Below are 18940 nucleotides of genomic sequence, written 5' to 3' on the forward strand. Positions count from 1 at the left end.
ACAAGTCCTGTTTCTCATTTGAAGCCAGCAAAAGGCTAGTCACTGTGACCTTTTTACCTGTGCTGGACTATGGTGATTTGATCTATATGAATGCACCTGCCCATTGCCTGGAAAAGTTAGATGCCGCCTATCACAGTGCTCTGAGATTTGTTACTAACTGTAAAGCACTTACTCATCACTGCACACTGTATGCCAAGGCAGGTCTGCCTTCACTAACTGTACGGAGGCTCAGTCATTGGTACATGTTCATTTATAAAGCCATGTTGGGTAAACTACCTTTTTATATCTGCTCTGATCTCTCGACAAATTGAAAGTACTTATTGCCTGAGATCTCATGATGTTGTTTTATTAAAATGTGCCAAGTGCTAGGACTGTCTTAGGGAAGAAAGCTTGTGAGCTGTGCAGCTCCACTAACTTGGAACAGTCTGCAAACATGTTTAAAACGGAGCACTTTGGTTCCCCTGCATCATTTTAAAACTCGGCTGGGTGACATGCTGTTTGATACTCATGGTACCTGTCACTGTAAATAGAGTTTGTAAACTGTACCCTGTACATTATGTTGTATGTCATCCTTATTGTTGTTCTGTTGTTTTTATGTTACATGTGTAACTAATGTCCTGCAGGTCACCCTTGAAAAAGAGATCTTTTGATCTCAAGGGGCTTTCACCTGGTTAAATAAAGGCTACAAACATCCCTACTAAAGACACAATAAAATATTATATTACATGTAACCTGGACCTGCCGATCACTTACTACCAAAGGTGTGGAGTCGAGCCCCGTGACCTGGACTCGAGTCAGACTCGAGTCACACATTTTATGACTTGACTCGACTTGACAAAATCACAAAACACTTACAACTCAACTTGGACATGAACACCAATGACTCTGGACTGGACTTTGACTTGAGCCTTCTGACTTGAGGTGACTTGATACTTTAATGTATTCCAAAGAAGTTTGCCACGATATATTTTCCGAATCAACAACCCCTAGCTATAACAGGTTGCAAGACAGAGTCGTGGCCATGATGCTGCGTTACCCAGAATCCCACTAGCTAAAAAAATTATTCCTAAATTAATCACATTTGGCTACAGAAACTAGGCCGTTGTATACTGTTGCATTGAACACATAACGTTATATGTTGGCACTACAGGAGCTACATCAAGCGTAATGTGACCGTTCTCCAGTATGCGATCCATTTGATTATGTGCGCTGGAAAGGCACATAAAGCATTGATTATGGTTAAAGTGGTCATGTGGAGGGCGCCATATGAGGCTGGTCCATGTGTGCACATTGCCAAGTTGATTTGGGGTTTCTTAAAGGATATTGCAGATAATAGCTATACAATGTTTTTATGAATCAGAATATATTTAGTTGTGCATATATTTCCTCAATCATCAATCAATCAAAGTCTATTCATATGGCCCAATATCAAACATTGTACTTGTACATTTACTGTGGATGCTACGCTGCTATGTTTTATACATGACACCCTATTTTTCTCATATGATCTATTAAACTTGGCACCCTCAGTGTTACATTACACTGTTTTATCAGGCCAACCACGTATAACTGCAGACCTTTTGGTCCTGAATGGAGGGGAGGGTGTATTTAAGAGGGTTTGTTGTGGTCACTGTAATAATAATATATTAACTACAGTATGAAGAGAGAAAAAGTTAAAGTTTACTAAATAATTTCAAATCTGTATCTATGGTGACAGCTATAAACTGTGTAAAACACTTAGTACTGTCGTCTTAAAAGTCAAGAAAGGGTTTTGTTCTTGAGCCAGAGGCATCTAGCTTCTAAAGGGATACGTTGGTGTTATTTTGTGTTATGTTGTTGCTTGACAACACACACTTACTTAAAGGTTAGAATCATAGCTTAGGGCACAACACATTGCGCTCTGTCACCCTCTACACTAAGTACTGCAATTTCATTCTTTAAATTAATTTAATTTAATGCAAACTAACACAGTTTTCTGAAAATTAGTTTTTAAACAGTCCTGCTACGTTAATGACATGACAGCTGTGAGGAAACTGACAAAGTCCTTTTATATGTAATGGTATCATCTGTATGCATCTGAAAGGCTTCTCCAACACATGATTGTGGTCATCTCAGTCAGATAGTAAAATGCAGGACCTTCCTGGTGCTTATGGCGCATTTCCACTACACGGCCTCGCTCGGCCTCGCTCGGTATGGCTAGGCCTCGTTACGACTGGCTCACTTTATGGCGCATTTCCATTACAGTTTAGGAAAAGGGGTAGTATCTATAGTAACGCAGTGTAGGCGGAGCCGTGACGTCATCTTCAATGAGAGCCCCAGAAAAACAACACAGCCGTTACCCCTCAGAGCTCACAGCTCCTAATATCTGTTCAGAAACTAGACAAAAGTTAAACGAGTACAAACCACAGACTGTCTGTGTCATGGCGAATACAGTCGCTGGTTTATTTATGTCTGTATAGGCCGTTGTTGTGAGTGTGGACGGTCGGAGCATTTACAACGTTAGCTTAGCCAATCTCCATTTAGAAAACACGCATTTTAAAAGGTTTTTCGCCTGCCGTCTGTCTGCAGACTTGTCAAAGCATTATCAGTATGTTGTTACTTCGGCATCATTTTGAAACGTGTATTACAATTAAATCACGGTCAAATATGTTCATCTTGTTGTAGTTGTAGCCCCCTTGCCAGCTATTCTCTCTCTAGTTTAGCATACTCAGCCCGACTCAGCCTGGTTGTTCCTGGCCCTAGAACCACGATTTTATGGGGCCAGAAAAACTGTGAATTAGGACCCGCTAGCCGGTACTAGGCCAAGTGGAAATGCAACCAAAAACGCAGTGGAAACGCGCCATATGTCTCCTAGAGCAGTGTTTTTTTTATGCCAATCTTTTCATATTTTTTACTTATTCATATATTTTTACTCTTATCTTTCTTTTTTTTTCCTCCTTACTTCGCTCAGTCTCGTCTGCGGGTCACCTTTCTTTTATTTTGTTTATTTGCATTTTTCTATCTTTTTGACCGTACACTTAAATCGCAATCTTATTTATCTTACCAAAACTATTATAACTTCTCATTCTAGATGCAGTCGAAATGTCGGGGGCGGGTGAAAATACCCCTTTGCGTTGCTGACAGAAACTTCGCCAGCTAGGTTCGGACTTCGGTTCTAGAAGAAATCGACAAGAAAGAGAATTCCTTCATCGTCTCTTGTCGCATTTCGAGACGTAACATAAAATTACAAACTCCACGTTATTTCGCTGTGTGCGTCGGAAGAACTCCGTACTATTTTGATAATAGACTTAAGACGGAACGAGTACTCTCATTGTCGACCGTTTTAATGTTCTAGCGGAGACTGTAAAGTTTCACACACCGACGATATTACTATTAAAATATTTGACTGATAAGTAAGTAAATAGTATTTTTCGTTCTGTTATTTAACGCGTTTCTATACATCTTTTATTGCATAAACTCTAGCAAGTATTCGCTTGCATTGCACCCTCTCTTTATGCAAAGATCGATTTGCATTAACTCTTACGTCAAATCAAGAACTCTCTGCGATTTAAAAATAGATAGTTTCTATCGTCTTTATGTATTACAACAAATGAGTCTGTCCTCAAATTTGGTTCATAATGAGTTTTTTCATGTGGGTCAGTTTTCATGAACTAAAATGAAAAACCATCATCAGATGTCTGGCTGCATTATTACCTAAAACTGCCTTTAAATAGGCTAGGGACAGGCAGTTTTACTCGCCCGGTCGCTTTTTCAGATCGCGTTGGAGACTCGAACTCGTCTATGAGTCAAAGTGAGAGTCATCGGCGTCGAGCTAATACTAACCGACTACCGCGCCAGCACACTAAATTACATATTTGGTTTTATATATTATATTTCATATCTATATTAATCACATACTTATATCNAGTCCAGCACAGGTAAAAAGGTCACAGTGACTAGCCTTTTCCTGGCCTCAAGCGAGAAACAGGACTTGTTTCTGAAAAAGAAACCTAGTCTAGTCTAACCCTCCCCTCCTTTTAGCAAAGGCAAGACATACGCTGACTTCCATACTTTTGGAATTGCATTTGTGCTGAGGGAGAGGTTAAAAAGAGAAGTAAGAGGTGGAGCAATACAATCTGCAGCTATTTTTAAAAAGAAAGGTTCTCCGTTGTCTGGACCAGAGAGTTTCTTAGGATCTAGCTTGGTTAAAGCTTCATGAACAACATTAACAGTAAAAGGAGTAAAACTGAAAGGGTTTTCCAGACCACACTGTTCAGAGTCACAGATTGGGGTGTTCACAGAAGCAGTTAGTGACAGAGTCAAACGGAGAGCCACAGGACACAAAATGCTTATTAAAGCAATTTAACATGGTGGCCCTGTCCGATATCATGTAGACAGGATGAGTAACACCACACAACACATATTGATAGATGACTGGATTCATGAAATGAATAGAAATCCTGACTGTAGGCTCCATTTTTTTAAATGTATATTTGATAATTGTCTTTGTGGTACTCCAAAAATACAATTAGAGGCCGGTTATGAAAGAGCCATTTCCTTAGATTATAGTATCTTATATTTTTAGAGTATAACCTGAGATTCTATGGTGTATATTATTTATTTATTATTTGAGGGCGTTACTCTGCAGGTCGAGATGCTGCAGCATAAAAGGAGAGGTGCTGCAGCCTACTGGTGTGGCTGACTGAAGCAAACAGTTTTTAGACCTTGCTGGTTGGGAGCGTCACAGCTTGGTTCTTTATTGTGCTTTAACATTGAAATATCAGTTTATATGAAAAATAGTTTCTTTAAAAAACGTTTATTTACTAATTATCTTACTTTTCAATCGCATCTGGACATTTATATTTTTTCTCTCAAATTACAAGCGTCTATTCGTCGGTCAGCCCCACGAGTGAATTACAAACAAAGGACAAAAAACAAATGGATATCGTGGTCACTACAATAATAGAAAGTATAATCTGACCTGAAACATTATACTTGACACCTTTGGGGGATCTTCAACGGAGGCGATCATGGTGTACAAACAGGAACCTCAATCCTTTTTTCTTTTACAAAGAATGAATTTAAATTATTTTATTATAAAACATTATCCAAGATCCGAGCTCTGCCTTCAGGTGCTACCATACCATCACACAGCCACTTGTTTGATGAATAAAGTGTAAACCAAATATCATTTTCAAAACAAATAAAGTTTGCTATTTCTTTTTTTCTGGTAGGAAATTATTTTATTTTATTTAAGAAAATGAAATGTGTATGTGGTCCTGGCTATTTGTCTAAATGTGTCATAAACACAACCCAATATTGCAGTTGGATAGTTTGGGTCTCTTTCTCCAATATAAAATCAGATTTAAAAAGAAAAGCATCTTGGGTAAAAATATCACAATAAGAAGAAGTTAAAGTTTAGGAATAAGATAGATATATTTATAACTGAAAGAAATGCAGTACAATACTGTGGACTGATGTACAGTGGGGATTCAATCAAATAAATGCACTAACAAATATGTTTGTGTAAACTGCAGTGTGTTCAGGTAGCTGTCCTAGTATGAAGGTAAAGTGACTGATGCCTCTCGATGAATTGTCAACAAAAAGACAAACAAATACATGTTTTACCGTTTATAAAGAAGGTTGTGTAATGGTGTCCTTGGCTTTATAAATGTTATGTATTATTATTATTATTCAACAAGCTCGTTTAATGCCACTTTTCACCAACACACACTCCAGTTAAAACCAGGACACAGCAGTAGTAGCAGTAATCGGATTACCCAACATAAAGTGAACCTTAAAGACACTATATAACTATCTTGGTCGTAGGCAGGAATGTTAAATATGGTGCTGTAAGTTTTTGTTAGACAGCACCACTCTTCTCCAGGAACAGTTCATGCCAATCCTGCTGAACTGGAATAGTAATGATAATATCAACAATAATGAACCTTTTTCTAGGTCTCTTGCTGCTGCTGTTCAACTTTTTAAAAAGCTTTTTACAAAGAAAATGCTAAGGGCATTTTTTGGTCTGAATGACTTAAATGACAGTTCATCGACTTGTATTCGGCAATGGGCAGTTTTGGCAGCTTTTTGAACCTGAAGTATTTTGGAGCCTGGTAAGATAAATAAATAATAAATGGGGAATACTTTGAAGGTTTCACTCTGCAGGGGAACCAGTGAACAACTTTCTGAGCATCAGTTTGAGGGATTTCTCTAAGCGCTGGTCTCATAAAACACACGGCGGTGCTTATATAAATAAAAATGCATTGTATCTGTATATAGATACGTATATTGATGGGTAATGTGGCATTATTAGATGGACCCTTTGTTGTATAGGTTGTTTATGGGTTGAAAAGTTCAAATCGTTCAACATTTGGAATAATCATAAACTTTCAGCCCTGACTCTGCTGAGTTTCTCCAGACGTCAGGTAGTGGGCCAGGTTTCTGCCTCATTGCTCTGAAAGATAATCTGCTGCTAACTGTGGTGCTGTTCTGACACGCTATATAGGTCCTGTTTTATTTGCATAATTTGTCTGTCCCTCTCCACCCACTCTAATCTCTTCTCTTTCGTTTCCTCTCTCTCCTCCTCCTCTTAATGATCAACCAATCGCCTGTCGCTCTGCAGGAGCTCTGTGCGTCTCCGCAGTTCATTGTTAACGGAGCTACGCGCCTGGACTTCCGCCAGGGAAAACTCAGTGAGTAGAGCTGCAGGGGAACACAACACACAGGATACTTCATCCAGAGCACACAACGCATGAGGGAAGGCTTTCCCATAACACAAAGGGAAACCCTAACCCTAACCCTAGCCCATTAAAACAGTTATAATTCTGTATTCATTCGTATTTTTGTTAATTGAGGTGGGTTCATTTGATATAAGATGAGATAAGATAAGATGGACCTTTATTCATCCCCATATTGAAATGCCCTTGTCATAACAGAAACTGAATAAGAAAGAAATAGAGAAAGTTGTGAGTCTGCTGCAGGAAGCATTATACAAATACACCATTGGTGTATTATCAAACCAGGATACTGGATTATTTTTTGTTGCATTACATGTGTGACATTGTGACAATTACGTTGCAATAGATTTAAAAGTATTATATGTAACATTTCGTCATTGAAATGTAAAAGACTAGAAATATATTTTATTAATTTAGTTGAGTGTTTTAACTACGTTATTTCAAAGGTTTGCCAGTGCACAATGGATTATGGGAAACAGGAAGCTAAAGAGACAACTTTATAAGGAGGATCCACAGGGCTTATGAACAGGTTCAGACAATATTTGTTGACAAAACCTGACCTCCTGTCCTCAGATGACTGCTGGTTACTTTCTGCCATCGCCTCTCTCTCCGTGCACCGCTCCCTGCTCAAAAAGGTCATGCCTCTAGAACAGAGCTTCCAAGAAGGATACAGCGGCTGCTTCACCTTCAAGGTAATCACAAACGTTAACCTGGCATCCTGCTGTCAGTGCAGGACTGAAGAACTCCTATTCTCAAGAACAATGTTTACCTACAGTGAGATTGTGAAACAGTTTAAAATAATCAAAGACAATGACAAAAATAAACTGACAAATTAGATTTCAAATGGACCTGAAAAGGTTGATGTATGCAGGCTACACTGAAAACAATATCAACACATTTCACATAACTGTATTAAGTTAGTAGAAAGTAATAATATTAAGTTCAACCTAACATTTTGTATTTATTATTTAAATGTGAATTACACACATTGCACTGACAAGACTAAATACCCCCCCCTGTTCAGTTCTGGCAGTATGGTCAGTGGGAGGAGGTGAAGGTAGACGACCGGTTGCCTACTCAGGACAACAGTCTGATCTACCTCAGCTCTCCAGAGAGACACGAGTTCTGGAGCTCCCTGCTGGAGAAGGCCTATGCCAAGTGAGTCCCTGCAACCAGTGTGTGTGTGGGGGGGAATAATCTGCTAAATATGATCAACCCTTACTTAATTGAAAAGTGAGGCTAATAACACCCCTTGGGTTGTGAAGCATTTTCAGATGTGCATTTGAAGACACCTTTTTTATTATGGAAAGATGTAATAAAGGCTGCTATGGCACCGCGACAGGCCAGATATTAAGTTGTAATCAAGTCATATTAAAATCTACTCTGCAAAACGTCTCACATGGTAAACACAGCTAATGACACGTCTCAGTGGACGACCTCAGAATAAACGTTATGAAGCGTATCCATCGGCATGCTGTCTGTTTGGCTCAATAGTTTTGCTCACTGCAGCCTGTAGGGCAAAGCTTTACTGTAATCTGCATTTGACATGTTTCCTAAATTGTGTTTATTCACAAAAGCCAGTTTGTGTAGCATGTTGTTGCTCTAGCCCATTCCCTCCAAGAGTGTAATTAATTCCATAAGCAAATATATTAGATAGATTAGGTAGATTCATTTTGGGATTCAGGATTTGGCACAAGTTTGAAGGAGTCACATAGTTATTTAAAATGATTAAAGGTCCATCCAACAGGTACCAGTTAGATCACCAATAAGGATGTTTTTAAAGATGAATTTCTGCAAGTCGACATTAAATATGGTCCAACTTCAGCTAGCATTATCTTAAGGGCTATCCTGACCACTCTTTGCACAGATACTTTGCTGCTGACTTGATATTACCTGCACACACTTGCTTGTTCCCCAACAGAAAAACAGCAAAGAGGTCTAAGAAATGCAGATGGTGTGGAACATTTATTTTATATTGTGCACAGCCCTTTCACCTGTCTGTAATTGAAAACCTTCTAATTATCTCCCTGTTGATCTGTCTCTTATGGCGCATTTACACTGCAGGCCTCGCTCGGCCTCGCTCGGCCTCGCTCGGCCTCGCTCGGTTTGGTTAGGCCTTATTAGGCCCGGCTCACTTTAATGCTGCGCTCACATTACAGTTTAGGAACTGGGGTAGTATCTATAGTAACGCAGTGTAGGCGGAGCCGTGACGTCATCTTCAATGAGCGCCCCAAAAAACAACACAGCCGTTAGCTCTTAGCACTCAGAGCTCACAGCTCTTCATATCTGTTCAGAAACTAGACAAAAGTTAAACAAGTACAAACCACATACTGTCTGTCTCATGGCGAATACAGTCGTTGTTGTGAGTGTGGACGGTCGGAGCATATATAACGTTAGCTTAGCCAAGCTCCATTTAGAAAACACGCATTTTAAAAGATTTTTCGCCTGCCGTCTGTTTGCAGACTTGTCAAAGCATTAATTCATGGTTTTTACTAACCGGTATCAGTATGTTGTTACTTCGGCATCATTTTGAAACGTGAATTACAATTAAATCACGGTAAAATATGTTCATTTTGTTGTAGTTGTAGCCTCCAAGCCAGCGCGTCTTGTTTGAATGATGCGAGTAAACACAGCTGACAGCCGCGGTGAAACTCNCTTGACAGCGATTCTCTCTCTAGTTTAGCAAACTCAGCCCGACTCAGCCCTGTTTGTTGGCCTCGATAGAACCACGATTTAGTCGGGCCAGAAAAAAGTTGAAAAAGTAGCCCCGGGCCGGAACTAGGCCAAGTGTAAGCGCAACCAAAAACAGGCCCCGCACGGCTCGGCATGCTTAAAGCGAGCTCCGCGCTGAGGTGTGAATGCGCCATTAAATGCCTTGACATTTTCCTAAACGTTATCAACCAGCAGAACTGTACTGTAGCTACTATCTGACCCAGCACTTGGATCACTTTCCTGTCTTTCAACTTTTCCCATTAATTCATGATTTTGACTTTCAGGTTTCACAATTGAAAAGTTATCAGTTATATTAGAATTGCCAAAACTAAGCCTAGTAGTCACAAAAATCAGATGTTTATCAGGTGTCTTCTCCAGGGCTGTAGAGTAAGCAGGTTTAAACATGTGACATCTCCTTACATCTCTAAATACTGTTCCTCTCTAAAGGCCCGGACACACCAAGCCGATTTTGGCCGTTTTCGTTAGTCGGACGACGAAGCGTGCCCTGTCGCCCAAACTCAATTTGGTGTGGTGGCACTATATTGTTGTTGTTTATCGCCACGCAAGGTAAAAGGGAGAGCACGGTAGCTTTTGTACAGGACACGCCATGACCTCGATAGTCGGTAACCTCACAACGAACGCCTCTGTTAAGAAGCACGAAGAATTTCGCAAACAAATGCAGGGAGTGAAGCAACCGCGAGAGTACGTAACTAAGCGATCGCTTGTCGGTTAGTCTCCTAAATTAAACCGGCTGACGGCTGGGCTGCGTACCTTACCGGTACTTTCGTTTATTCCACACAGTCCGCNCAGTTACTAACATTGCCCCGACACGCGTTACTTCCTTACTTACTAAAATCAGGCATAATCAAACCTCAACACACCTGCAAAGAACACATGCTAAGGTGAAGCTAACACACACAGATATAAACAAATAGAAAACAACCGGAAAACAGAGAAGAAGAACAGGCTACGTGAATCACGTAGTCTGTTCTTCTTCTCTGTCTTCCGGTTGTTGCCTCTTTTGAATGACGAATACACACTACCGCCGCCTGCTGGTAAGGAGAGTTATTGCCACTCACGCATGCGCAGTTCGTACGTGCTCGGCTGAAGTCTTTGCGGTGTGTTCCAGTGTGAAGCTTTATGTAGAGACTAGAGTAACGAAGTAGTGTAATATATTACTTTTTTTGTGGAAAATATTATTTATCAACCTGAACATCTACCACTGTACTAGGAATTTGTATTCTCAGAACTGGTCTTTGTTTTTTTCTTTCTTAAAACTGTTCATGTTTGACCCAACACCTCCACCAAGTGGCTTTACAGTGAACTGCATGTGGGATATAAAAACTTTTGAAAATGTGTTTCTGGTCATTAATAGCATCTTTTNAGGACGCAGCCTCGGTGGAATTCCAAGTATGCTGGAGATTGGAACAGTCCTTCGGCGGCACTCGATGACTTAGCATCCTTGAACGGTTGTTGCCTCTTTTGAATGACGAATACACACTACCGCCGCCTGCTGGTAAGGAGAGTTATTGCCACTCACGCATGCGCAGTTCGCACGTGCTACCTGGCCGTCAGCTAAAGTCTTTGTGGTGTGTTCCAGTGCGACTGTTGGCCAAGAAGCAGGAGACGTGAGGCGACACAACAGTCGTGTTCGTCGGGATGTGTTCTTTGGTGTCAGTTTGGTGTGTCAGGGCCTTAAAATGACTACAGACCTTATATACACCACCATACATCATACATACTCAAAAGTAATTCCTCAATGATGGAACAGATTTACTCATTTATGTGTTCATGTATTGGCAGGTTTTCTTAGGAAACACATTCTTGCAAGACCTGTTTAATGCTGATTCAGACGTTGTTTGTCCAGTAGCCTGTCTGACCTGTGTGTGTCCCAGGGTAAAAGGGGGCTACAGAGCTCTGGACATGGGCTTCCCTCATGAGGCAATGGTGGACATGACGGGGGGGGTGACTGAGACTTTGACCGCTTCCCATCTGACCAGAGACCCCCCGGCCTTCCTCAGCCAGCTGCTGGCTAAAGGAGCGCTCATCAACTGCGCCAACTGCCAGGTACGAGAGCGTGGGGGCTAGTTTAATCTGTCAGACCAGTGTTGGGGGGAACCCGCTACAGAGTAAGACGTTGCTGTAATCACATTACATTTACTAAGCACGAAACAATCTTGTTACCGTACTTGCATTACTTTTAAGGTCCTCAACTGTCTGCATAATGGGAGGACAGAAAAACAAATCAAACGTCCCTTTTCATGCGTGCTAGTGCTTCACTCATCTGACATGACGGGAGGTTACTAAGCGCAAAGGTTCAAAGATGAGGAAAACAGCAGAACCCCAAATGTATACTATAGCAGTTAGATTTGATACAGCGACACCCTGTAGGGCACCAGTTGAGAGTCTCTTCAGCCTGCGCCGTCTTGTGTTGGACCCGAGGAGGAACAGATTGTCAGACTAACTATTTGAGAGACTCCTCCTCATGAGGTATAACCATATAACCATAGACTGTATACATAAAGGGTTTAACCACTTCTTTGATAAGCATGACCAGTAAGAGGGATACAGCTAGTGTAAAGCCACAGTTTGGCAGTGTGAGCTAAGTGAGTCTGTTTGCTCTGTTAATGACATTGTCCATCTGATATTCTGATGCGGGCCAAACTCTTATTTTATTTATTGATATTTTGAGCAAATTCATGTTTGCGGTAGATGGTTGAAAGGAAAACTTATTTTAAGTGATGTTGGTGTATGACAGACATTTTTCTGTGAAGTTATGTTAAGGCTGATGTTCAAACAGAGAGCAGAAACAGAGGTCTGTGTTCAGTGTTGTCCTTATCAGATTTAGGATTTGTGCTGATCCGGGCTTAAATTAGGTTTAACTTTATACTGTTATTTGTCCTGTGATTTATGGTGCATCTCAGATGATGTTAGAGTAGTCCTAAATGAATTTAACTTGTAGTGTAACTAATTACTTTCAGCAGTGAGTAACTTAGTAGTAGTTTTTTTAAAAGTAATTAGTCATGTGTAATGCATTACTTTTTGTTGAGTATCTACCCCAGCACTGGCCGGGACACACTGCAGCGCAACATGTTGCTATTGAAGGTTTACTGTGAGTCACTAATGCCTTGTTCTCCTGTGGGCGGATGTGTGTTTCTCTGCAGGGTCCTTTGGAGCAGAAGAATGAACTAGGCATCATGTTCAGACATGCCTACTCTCTGACTGCAGTAGAGAGGGTAAGAGAAGATGAGAACATTTAGATCATCTTAACTCTACGTTAAATAGTATAACCATCAATAATAATTGTTGCTACAAACATTCAGGTCTTAATAACTCTTATTATACTCTCTACAAAACACTATATTTAGTGTAGTAATGTACCAACGCCCTGAGCAGAGAGTGAAGTCACACTCTGTGTGTGTGTGTGTGTGTGTGTGTGTGTGTGTGTGTGTGTGTGTGTGTGTGTGTGTGTGTGTGTGTGTGTGTGTGTGTGTGTGGGGTCCTTGTTTAAGCTATGCTCTGAATCTGGGTCCAGCTCCTTTAAAGAGTTGTGAGGGTGATTGGAGCGCCATGTTCCTCCCACTGCTCTCAACATTCTCTGTCTGTTTCCCTCCTCCTCTGCCAGGTCCAGACAGCACACGGCACAGTAGATTTAGTAAGACTCCTCAACCCCTGGGGCAACACCGAGTGGGAGGGGCCCTGGAGTGACATGCAAGGGTTGGTACATACAGGTTTACAGCTGTCAAGTAAAACGTGTTTATGAAGGAGTCAACATGCAGCATTTAAGGAGCCCTATTCTGCTGCTGATTTTCAGGTCAATATCAGTGTGTAGTGTCTCTACTTTAAAGAGTCCTCTCCTGCTGATTTTCAGGTCAATATCAGTGTGTAGTGTCTCTACTTTAAAGAGTCCTCTCCTGCTGATGTTCCAGGTGTATATCAGTATGTAGTCTCTCTACTTTAAAGAGTATATCAGTATTCAGTGTCTCTACTGTGACATGTCTCCATGCTTTAATGTTTAAAAAGCTCTTTATTTTTCTCATACTGCCTGTGCTGCAGCACCTCTTTTCACCCTCTGTCTGAAACCAGAGCACACATACAGTACATGCACACAAACCTATATAACACACTACAGGAGAGGGAAAACGCCAAAAAGCATAATTGGGCTTCTTTAATAGAATGTCTCCATCTTAAGCTACATGGAATTGTTAGCTGCTGTACATTTGTGTCTCTCTGCCTGCCTCAGTCTTCCCGAGGTATAGGTTAAAGTTATGCTTTGTAATGCACACAATAACTCACAGTCAGGTAAACATCTGAATATAAATAAATATATTTCACACAATCATGATAAGGACACCAAGCAGCAGATAGGCGTGTGTACATTTTAACCTCATTTATCAACACCTCTAATTGGAAATACATATTGTACTGCTGTATATTCTGTACATATAGATAAATATCTCCCCTCTCTGTTTGTGATCGATCTGTGCAGTCCTGAGTGGAAATCAGTGAGCGTGGAGGAGCAGAGCAGGCTGCAGAGAGTGAGGCGGGAGGACGGGGAGTTCTGGTGAGTGTGTGCTTCTGAACACACACTGCTGATTCTGACTGTCCGCCTTCTGCAAACATGAAACAAAACACCCTGACATGTGAGGCCCAACCACAAGAAGATCAACAAGGAACACAATTGGGCTTTTCCATGACGTTATATGCTGCTTATTCCCCTCTGTTTAAGAGAGTACATATAAGGTTTGATCCAGGTTATTGTGGCACTTGCTTTTTGTTCAAACAGACCCTATGTCATTATTTACAAAACTGTTTTTATTTCACCTTTTTTCACTTAGAGATTCAACTTTCTATGAGGAACTGACCAGAAAAAATTCTGCTGAATCTGCATGATTTAATTTGATGTGGCCAGAATCACACTTACAAGATTGATGGGACACTTTAATAATTTACCTTTACTCTCCCAGGGTTTTGACAGTCTGGATAGCTCAGTGTTCAGACCCTGTTCCCAATACATACATTTGATGACTATAGCAAAGTAATTTAGTAATGTGAACTCTTTAAGTTACTACAACATGTCAGTAATAGAGCCTGGATAGCTAGAGCATCAGACTTTTAATCTGAGGGTCCAGGGTTCAAGTCCCTGTTCAGGCGAGACAAGTTTTAAATGACTAGATGTAGATAGTATCAACAGCAGAGGGATTAAGCTACTAACATGTAGTTTACACTATCATTCATAACTAAAAATATATAGACCAATGCGCTACTATTCTGAGGGTACAGCCAGGGTTCAAGTCCCTGCTCAGGTGAGATGAGTTTAACATTTCTAACTGCGGTTGAACTTCAGTTATATTGTAGGTGAACTACACTACTGCTGTCCAAGTAGATATAATAAAAATGAAGAATTAGTTTAACAAATATAACTTTTCTGGTTTATTTATATTCTGTATGTTTGGAGGGGTGTGTCCTTCAAGTTTTAAAAGATCAAACCACATATGTGTACGGTGGCCCTGAGAGCTTAATGGTGAAATTAATTAATGAAATTAAGCATTAACCTTTTACTTATCATAAGCCTACCAATTCAAATAATAATAATCTGTGAAACTGGCTGTGGAATTAAACTGTCAAAGTGAAACATATTTACCTTCAACAATTGAATTATTCAACCCTTATTGTTACTTAGTGACTGTTGAAAAAGTATCTACGTTCAGCTGATGTTAGCCTGTTTCAAAATGAAATGTGTGTATGTCATCAGGTTAAGTGACTAAGCAGGCTAATTATAAGCAAAACAGCATACCCCAGACCATGGCGACAACACGTGTGTCCCAGGCATGTGCATCACTTGGAAAAGATCTTCTGTTGTGGTGTGAGCTTCTCGCTGCAGTTTCTGTATTCTGTGTTTTCTGTCTCTTTCTTCAACGTATTGAGATTTCATGGCAGCCATACATTTTAGCTTGTTTGTAACTCACCTGGATCTTTCTCCTCTCCCTCAGGATGTTGGTGTCGGACTTCCAGCAGAACTTTGAGACGCTGGAGGTGTGTCACCTGACTGAACCTATAGATGAACGGGGATCCAGCGTGCCGTGGTGCAGCATAATGCATCATGGGAACTGGGTGCCTTACATCTCAGCAGGAGGCTCTGCCAAAGAAGGTAAGACATGTGGTGATCAATGATGCAACGTGTCTGGGTTTTATTGTTCTGGGTGTTTGTACCAAAGAATGTCCAATCGAAATAATAAATAACACATTCTTACTAACATCAAGGTAACAGTAAATATCATGAAACTTTTCTGTCAATTCAATTGGGAAATGATTTAAAATACTTACATCACAATTGCATGGGAGCCCTAAAGTTCAAAATATAAATTTCGCAAAATGTAAAAATATAAAAAAAACCTCAAATGTATATTTTAGACTACAACAGGTTAAAAAGACTTGAATATCTGACCAAATGAGTGACAAAGCTGCAGGGCTCAACGCTAACTTTTAAAAGTGGTTGCCAGGCATCAGCTTTTGGTTGCCAAAACTGAAAATACGGTTGCCATTTTTAGTCACCTTATATTTTAAATAATTAAGATACTATACAGTTATACATCAACTTAATAATGAACATGTGACACAAAAGAATGTTCAAATGCTTTACAATAACTAATTAACGCACTTATTTGAAACTAAAGTGGTAGTAAACTTGTCCACCCTCAATTGCTGGTATACAAAACACCAGTAGTGCAGCTGTTGTCATGTTCTTCACAGATCCCCCAAAAAGGAATTGAGCAAGTCACTAGTTTCTTGGTCATCCGTTGTCTTCCTTTCAAATGTGGGTTTTCTTGACCTTTGTGCTGACCCCCACCATAGATCCATTGGCCCTTCACCATTGATTGTGGTTCTGTCATTGGCCAGACTAATACATTTCTAATGTTAAATAAATGAAAAACATTCACAGTTAAGAATTAGATATTAATTATTAATGCTGTAAATTACCTTTAATATGTCTAACTATATTTAAAACGTGTTACCTTTTTATAGAAGTGATTATATTTTTATGCCAATATTTTCCTATGGTAACGTTTTCGTTTTGCACTTTTATTTTGGTAGTAATATGATCGGGACTCTTATTTTGAAGGAACTTTTACCGGAAGTGAATGGACAACATTCCTCTTTGCTTTTAGTTCGGATAAGGTTCGGATTCACCTTGCGCTTTTTCAGTTGAATCACTTTGAACATTCGTTTGAGATGTTGACGGGTTGGCTGAACTTTTTACCCCACATTCAAACAACTTAATTTGCTTCGCCATTTTTTGTAAAACAAACACGCGGCGAATGTCACTACCCGATCCGCACTACGCATGTGCGAGATGGTCCGCCATATTGGACAACTCCATAGGCAACTCCAATAGGACATTACACGTCTAGACGGCTGCCCGATTTGCCTCGTGCATGCGCGAGTCATAAACGTCTCAAACACCTACACAAAAATATTTTGTTATTTTATTTTATTTGTTATAAAATTAAGGACATTCACAGTTAATGTAATAAAAATATAAATTAGGAATGCCATACATATCGCATACATTCACCGTCAATATTTCTTCAGTATGATAGCTGTCTAACAGAAGTTACATCCATTTCTCACTTATTCTGACAATGTACTTAACCCAATAAAAGGACACAATAAAAGGAGTTGTTCAATAATAGTGAAGTCACGTTGTAATAACAATAACTCATCGGTCAGTGTATGTTTTGGTCATTGGATTTTCTTTTCACAAATGGAAAATCAAAAACAAAAAACGACTCGATATTTGATTTTCGTTTTAAAATTGAAAAACCAAAATTGAAATACGAGGCGTTTTTCTTTATCATGGTCAAAAAGGGATTTACTAAACTTAAAAAACGGGATGATTTTCATTTTCTACTTCTCAAAACAAAAAATAAAATCACTAGAAAACAGAAACAAAAAACCCAGTTTTTCCATATTCTGCTACCGGAAGTTGTCTTTCAAAATAAGAGCGCAGATAAGGACGGTCAATCCGTGTATCTACGGTCCATTTGTTTTCACAACGAAAACAGCCAAGACACATATTGAGCCCAGAAAATGAATGTTATTAAGGGCTGTAGATATAATAGGCCTGTGTCTAAAATGGACAACATTGTTAGGAGATTTCAACTATACAGCGATTCTGCACTGCGGTCACTCAGCCGTCTCTCGAGTTTGTTATTATTTTTTCTGCCAGTAGTTCTTCGTGAGATCGATCCTGTTGGACTCAGTAGGCTGTAGTGAAACTACTCTCACAAGTACTATGAAGTACTTACTGTGTACCTTTTGAGTACTCCTCTGTCAATGTCCCCTCCTGAGAACAAGAATGCATGTTTCTCTGCTATTTTGAATCAGCACCTTTCTTCATGAGACTAATATTGTTGGACAGAGTATTTTAAGAGGATAGTAGCAGTACTTCCAGTCAGTAGTCCGGCAGCAGCATTTTTACACCTTGGAAGTCTTGCCCGCTAATTTAAAGGTGACGCTGTCATGCAAAATGCACTTTTGTAACGTCTTGTATATGGCATGTAAATATGTGTCCGCCCGGTGTTCCAGGGAACTCAGCCAAGTGTCAGAAAAACACAACTCCTCTCTTTCTGTCCATACCCAAATCGTCTTAAAAAAGGGCTGCAACCGGATCTGATACAGACTGATCCTGATTTGGAACACTTCTATGACGTCACAGAAGTGCCGCTACGGGCTATTGGTCCAACTCCACCAATCGGAGGGAGACAGCCACGGGGACATTGGCGCCGTTGGAAAGCGTGGAGAGCGCTGTAGTAACATATGCCAGGCCTGTAGAATGGTGCTGTTCTCACAGAATCAGGCCCATGATGCAAAGGACAGTGTTCAATTGAGAAAATGAGGAAATGGCTTAAAATGCATGATCTCGTTTGGTATTTTGAAAAATAAAAAGTAATAAATATGCCTTATGGGTATCGGTCCTACACTATATTATTCAATATAAGCACTAGATAGCGTCCACTTTAAATTGACTTTGATTGAAGTTAATACACAATATTGATATTATTATAGATATAGCATAATTGATGCAGTCTTTCTGGAACACTTTTAAAAATAAAATACTGCAAATGGAAAGAATATGTTTACATGTTCTGGCACAGATAGTGCCTTAACTTGAATTTGAAAACACGTGGCAGCTTTATTAATACAGCAGACGCAGATGAAAATAATTTGTGAAGGATCAATCTTCATGGGCTTCATGGCTCTCTAGATAAAGGTCGCGTTCTATGGTTCCTGTTTATCCTCAGACTAGTGGTTTTGTTTAACAAATAACCTAGTAGCAATTTTAATAAAAATCGCAAAAAAACGGGCTCGCAAAAAAAGGCACTAATCATTAGACCTGACTCCGGTTTAGCCAGTGTGAATTTCTTCAGGCACCGACAAGATTCTAGTTTATAGAAGTACAATTAATGGGCCATTGATTGTGTCATTTCTCCAAACACCATACAGTC

The 18940-nt window shown here is 40.0% G+C and overlaps 1 protein-coding gene across 1 annotated transcript in view; it reads left to right on the forward strand.

Moving 5' to 3' along the window:
* The first annotated feature begins 6574 nt into the window (after window positions 1-6574).
* LOC104942881 (calpain-9) overlaps window positions 6575-18940 on the forward strand; it is a 22901-nt gene continuing 10535 nt past the window's right edge. Inside the window, exons 1-8 of the mRNA XM_010768187.1 lie at window positions 6575-6674; window positions 7293-7411; window positions 7744-7877; window positions 11327-11498; window positions 12596-12667; window positions 13057-13148; window positions 13921-13995; window positions 15425-15582. Coding sequence (XP_010766489.1) covers window positions 6575-6674; window positions 7293-7411; window positions 7744-7877; window positions 11327-11498; window positions 12596-12667; window positions 13057-13148; window positions 13921-13995; window positions 15425-15582 — 922 coding nt within the window. The remainder of the gene's footprint in view (window positions 6675-7292; window positions 7412-7743; window positions 7878-11326; window positions 11499-12595; window positions 12668-13056; window positions 13149-13920; window positions 13996-15424; window positions 15583-18940) is intronic.

This window comes from Notothenia coriiceps, unplaced genomic scaffold, assembly GCF_000735185.1.
Source record: "Notothenia coriiceps isolate Sejong01 unplaced genomic scaffold, NC01 NC01_scaffold00005351, whole genome shotgun sequence".
NCBI lineage: Eukaryota > Metazoa > Chordata > Actinopteri > Perciformes > Nototheniidae > Notothenia > Notothenia coriiceps.